Source organism: Nestor notabilis, unplaced genomic scaffold (genome assembly GCF_000696875.1).
Source record: "Nestor notabilis isolate BGI_N333 unplaced genomic scaffold, ASM69687v1 scaffold2909, whole genome shotgun sequence".
Taxonomy (NCBI): domain Eukaryota; kingdom Metazoa; phylum Chordata; class Aves; order Psittaciformes; family Psittacidae; genus Nestor; species Nestor notabilis.
In genome coordinates this window covers 217,077-222,986 of record NW_009943978.1, presented here as the reverse complement: position 1 = coordinate 222,986, position 5,910 = coordinate 217,077, and the positions used below count along the sequence as shown (strand labels likewise).

General features: G+C 46.8%; 1 protein-coding gene across 1 annotated transcript in view; it reads right to left on the bottom strand.

The window, feature by feature from the left end:
• The window catches only part of GRIP2 (glutamate receptor interacting protein 2), a 55,469-nt gene that overhangs the window by 18,776 nt on the left and 30,783 nt on the right, over positions 1-5,910 (bottom strand). Inside the window, exons 14-16 of the mRNA XM_010022206.1 lie at positions 3,035-3,101; positions 2,093-2,238; positions 1,660-1,804 (exon numbers count right to left, since the gene is read on the bottom strand). Of these exons, the coding sequence (XP_010020508.1) occupies positions 1,660-1,804; positions 2,093-2,238; positions 3,035-3,101 (358 nt within the window). The remainder of the gene's footprint in view (positions 1-1,659; positions 1,805-2,092; positions 2,239-3,034; positions 3,102-5,910) is intronic.

Here is a 5,910-nt window from a genome sequence, read left to right as displayed (position 1 = left end):
ACAGGCCCGTCCCTTTACAAGAGCAGCCAGCACGTTGCCGTTATCAGACACTGGAATCTGGTCCACCCTGTGCCAGTGCAGCTGAAACGTGTCCTGTGCTCCTGCAAAAGCCAGCACAGATCTGGATTTAAATCACTGTCCTTCAGAAACCTGTTACTTTCCTGCAGGCAGCCTTCATCCCAGCGCTCCTCACCCTCCCCACAGTGAGCCAAGGTTATCCAGAGAAATCCCTGCGCTGCTCCATTCCCGTGCCACTCTTCTGCACTGTTTTTTGCTAGTCAGGACTGATGAACATGCTGAGTGGCTCCATTGCTCTTTTCAAAAGGCTTTTCATCCCTTACTGCCTGCCAGCTCCTGCTCAAATTCAGTCGTACCACAGCAGTAGCCTGCACCACACTCCTCCGTGGAGCAGTCACTGATGTGTATCCAAGTTCAAAGGAGGAACAGCCGCAGCATTGCAAAGGGAATTGAGAGCAACAAGGGTACAAAGGCTGTCTTTTGACACCTGACAGCACTTGGGCTTTCTGCCCTCAACCTCTCTCAGGCTGGGCTGCAGGTACAGCGCAGAACTGCTATGCGGAAAAGCCTCAGATACTATTATTTTCTAGGGAAAAAGACTGAATCCTCCAGTGGCAAGCATAAAATCCCCAAAGAGAAGAATCACTGATAAAGCCCATCCCTCTTCCTTACTTCTCAGGAGATGCTGATGTTCTCCCTTCTTTACCAAAGGCAAATAATGTAAATGTGCATCAGCATGCACACAGAGAGCTTAAGGAACCCAGTGCAGAAAGAGGCACTGACCATTTTACAGCCCAGCTAAGAGGGAGTGTGGCCTTGAAACAGAAAGAACCAAAAGGCCAGGTCTGCAGCCAAACCTCCCCAGCGTCTAGCACTTTGCACCTAATTGCTGTTGTTCTGCCATTTCAGGGCTGTTGAAATGATGTATTTACAAGTCACAGCTACCAGATAGACAGATTAATTATGATACCGTGTATGACTCAGTTCCACCTTATATTCTCAGCAGCGTCCTGATCCTTTAAATCCCACAGAGATTCAGATCCCACATAGATTCAGACACCAGCACGCACACAGTCAACCTCCCTGTTTGCCAGAGGTAAATCTGCACCTACATTTATGCAGTATAAATGTCTGCTGCTTGAGGCATGCCAGCCCTGCAGTGAGGTATCTCCACATGCACAGACTAAGCAAGCAGCAAGGACGGGTCAGAAGACCCCTGAGATCTGTGGTTTCACCAGGACAGAGCGCTGTCATGGCCATAAAGCTGTAGTTTAGCAATAGGCAAGTCCTGGACAGGAGTGGTTCTATGGGCACTCTTCCCATGCAAGATGTGCATAGGAAATCACAGACCAGGAAAGCACCTCCATGGAAGAGGGGCAGATAAACACATGCTCCTGGCTGCTGCATTCGACTGACTCACTGGATCTGCCTTTTCCAGAGTGCCTTGTTTTAAGCCATTCTCATTGCCCTGACAGCACAGTCCCAAGCATCCTGCTCCATAGCACTTGGTACCATCATAGCACCTTTCCTTTTTAGCAGACTAAAACACTTAAGAAGAGTTTATGACAACAGAGGAAAACTGGCAAAGTTCAAGATCCCTTTCCATGGATTCAATTCACCCCTTCTGCCCCCAGACCTCACCTTTCTGCCAGCCCTCGTTTAGTCAAGCCCGAAATGACAATAGGATCAAAAGGTTCTTCCGTCCCAGAGATGGTTATTCCTAAGGGGCCACCATATCGCTTCAGTTCCACTGTGTAGATAATAGCACCAGTTGTCTCCTGCTCATCTGAAAGAGAAAACAGGAATGTTGAATTCTGTAATCAGCCGGATGAAAGAGGTCACAGGAAAGACTTGCAGCATTTAGAAGCAAAAGCCTGAGGCTGTCAGCCATGCTCAGACCAAACTGGATTTAACCTTCCAGACTCCATTTAAGGGCAGAGCAACAAAAATAGACTATAATCAATTGGAAAGTGGTGACCAGACAGGCAGAGCCCTTATCTTTCTTAGTTTGCACTACCTATTGGGAAATGTCATTACAGTGGACAGGCACCAGTTTGCATCAGGATTTCTGTACCAGAGTTATCTTCATCCTTCCTAATCTTCAATTTGACCAGGTCTTCACATTGCCTTAAAATCTGCACAGCATCCTCCATTGAGCAATTGTCGAGTCGGATGTTATCAATGGCTAACAGCTTGTCTCCCGGCTCCAAGGTGCCAGTTCTACGTGGAAAGGAAAAGAAAACTAGAATTACATTTGTATTTGCCTTTCAGATCCCACGACACGTTCAGTCCTGCAGTGGCAATGACAATACTAACTTTTTGCTGTCCTTGATCTTTCTGGGAAACAACCATGAGCAGGGTCTGGGAGAACTGTTGTTTAAAGAGAGGAAGTTTGTGTAGAGCATGTTTCAACACAGAACAAGGCAGGAAGATCAGATATACACAGCCTGGGTAACCTACAGCGCTGGAAAATGCCTGATGTTTAACTGGGAGATATTCTACCTCTTATGGAAACTCCTGTAGGAGCACTCAGAAAAGAGCCATCCAGCAGCACTAAGTTCCTCTGAAAGCCTTACTATGAAGTGTTGGGATCAGAGGTGAAGTCAACAAATGCTGAGTTATTTGCACAGTTCTCCACCAGTGCCCACAATTCACTCACTCCATTCAGCTGAGCAGGAGCCGACACATGGCAAACTACCTGATGAGCCACAGCACCTTATGGGCTATGTGAAGCCCTTTAGTACATGCTCTTAAATGCTAAACACCCATCTCTTATAGGGCCAGCAGACATCTGAATCAGTGCCCTGGCCACCTTCTCCATTAGCTTAATTCTACTTGTTTCAGTACAGTTTTGATTGCAAACCCTACTGCGGTCTAAGAAAAGCCTCTAGGTCTGAGATCTCCTTGATGCTGGTGAAATCCAGACCCAAGTTCTAGTACCTGGGCTTCATTCTACCTCTTATTACTGGGCTGGAGATTCTGCAGTAGGTTTGGCAGATGGGGATTCTGCACTCACCTATGTGCTACGCTCCCCTTCTTGATGTCAGAGATGATCAAAGGTTCCCCAGGCTTTCTGCTTGCAGCTGCAAGAGAGACACATGGGTACAAAACTTGGCATTGAGTCTGCTATCAAGGATGGGGGTGGTTAATGGAGAGAAGGAGTCATAAGGAAAGAGAGTTTATATTCCTTTGACAAAATGATGCTGTGAAGCCATAGCAGGAATAAAAAAGCAGTAAATCCCTGCAAAAGTTTGTTGCTTGCCCTTTGCCCATGTTAACTAGCTGCTTCCTTCAGACTCCTCCTGCAGGGGAGGGCATGTAGCATCCAACAGCAAACACCTGCTCACCCATATCTCTGATACCCCACAGCAAGTGAATCAACGGCTGTGGCAGTATCAGACATTAGCACTGGTGCCTAGGGAGTACCTCAGTGCTGTGATTAATATAAGCATTTCTGTGTTCTTAAAGTGGGCTGGGAAGTTTTCCAGATTGAAAATAACCCCAGAAAAATAAGATAACCCATTGTTTTCCAGCTGGCTCAGCTCCTCAGATCACTTCAACATAAAACCAGAGAAATCAGGGCTGGTCCCAGTGCTGGAGCTGGAAGGGGTAGTTTCCAGCTCCTCTCCTGACTCTGGTAACTTTTTCAGCCCACAAGAGATGCGAGTTCACATCTCTGGGAGCATTTGCATTTTCAGATTTTGCCTGCAAGACCTGCTGCTCCCTTGAGAAATTCAGGAGACATTTATGATTCAAACCCCCATGACCTCTCTACCATCCACGCCCCAACCATATGCCAAGAGCATCCTTTTCACGCCGCATCATTCCCTCCTGCCTTGCCATGGGAATTGCATCACCCCATTTAAAGCTGACAGATCTTCTCTCCCTGCGTGGGAAGGAAGAAACTTGCTGCATCTGAACAGATCAGGTGCAGGTCAGAGATCAAAATATCTGTGTGGCACATCATCACTGACCACACAGAGATCCAGATGCCTTAACAGAAGTTAGCGAGCACCCCACGGTGTCAGATATAAAGGAATAAAAGCTTCCTCTTACCAACCTCCTTGCTCTAGATTTTCCTGTCGTTTGCATTCATTTCTGAGGTTTAAAAACATATGCACTAACCTGTCACCTGTAAGGAGACCCTCTGCCAGATATAACTAGACCTTCTGTACTGAACAGAGCAAAAAGACAGCCAATCTCAGTTGTGGCAGGGCTGAGTATACAAGTTAGGTCAGACAGTGAAGAGTAAACTGTGACTGATTTTATAACAGACACAGCAATGTGACTGCTGAATGATACGTAGCCTGGAAGAATTATCCTACCCAATGACTTACTGGAGTGTATTGCCAGGCAGTTTTGGTCTGGACACTCATGTTCAGATTGTGTCTGGGTCAAAGAGAAGCGGATTAATTGTGGAGATTCAACAAGGGCTCATATTCAACCTGTCCACAGAACGGACCAGCCAGCAGCTAGACAGACACACACTGGGCAGAGCTGAGCAGTGGGAGGGAAGGATGGGATGGAGCAGCTAAAATCAACGCAGAAATTCCCCCTCTGATTGAGGAGCCCACACACTATTGACCAACAGCACAGGGGACAGAGATGTATCACACTGTTATTACCACTGCTGTTTTCTTGTTCAATATAGGAGACGTATTTGCTGCTGAGCGAGGTGTACAATGCTACGGTCCGAGCAGCAGTGATGGGTGACCCTGTTAGCACACCCTGAGCCCTACGTTGGGCTGGCATCACTGCATGTGTAGTCACTCCCTAGCCTGGTTCTGTCAAAACGATCCAGGTTAGCAAAAAGACTTTTCACTGCAAAGGTTGTTTACTAGTTTCAAAGCAGAGGCAGTGTGACAGAAAGGGGGTAGGGAGGATCTCCACAGTCCTGGTGGTGGCGTGGGGATGACCACATCTAAACCTGGCCCAGCCACAGCCAGAACAGTATGTCCAAAGACTATGAACACTCAAAAGAGCAAAGAGGGGGGAAAGACATGTATAGACAATGACATGCCTCAAGCTCTTCAGGAATGGTGTTTATCTCAGCATCTGCCTTACAAGCCCTGCAACATGTGGTGAGATGCTGCCCACAGTCAGTCTCTGAGCAGAGAGTGAGACCTTGTCCTCCTGCAGCTCTGCAATTGGTGTCAGCACTGAAGGCAGCACGAGCTTTAGTGTCAGAAGCAAAGGTGGCAAAGCAAGTTTTAAGGAAAATTCATTCTGGATTTTGTTTGCAGGTTTTTCTTGGAAGTTGTTCTTTCCAAATGGCTTTTATTGAGGCTTCAGTTGAATGGAAGAGCCATGTACAGCTGCATAAAACTGTCCCTACCATCAGAGTACCCAAATGTTAAAAAACAGCAGCCCTCTGCCAGGTTGGACACAGGGGCTTTGAACAACCTGGTCTAGTGGAAGGTGTCCCTGCCCATGGCAGGGGGTTGGAACTGGATGAGCTTTAAGGTCCCTTCCAACCCAAACCATTCTGTGATTCTATGATTCACTGAAGTGGTGGCTCAGTCTAGATCAGAGGCATTAGATATGTAGATCCCTGGTGAGATTTTAGATAAACCAATTTGCCTACAATTAAAAAATAAATTAAACTACATTATTATTTTATTAGATCTGTGGCCTTTGGATTTAAGATGTTTGCACTGATAAGTAAAGCTTTTTTATCCATTCATTGCTGCTGCCAATGTGGTTATTTCTCTTCAAAGGACATTGCCTTGGTAACTCTGCTACAGGAAGACACGGTTTGGACACCCAGTCTTGTGCTTGCATCTTGCTTTCCTGTCTGTACAGTGGAGATGGAAGCAAAAGGAGTCAAGGGGAGAAGTGTATCAAGGCATGGAGACAGAAGCTGGTGAGCAGAAACCCATGTTCTCTCTCACC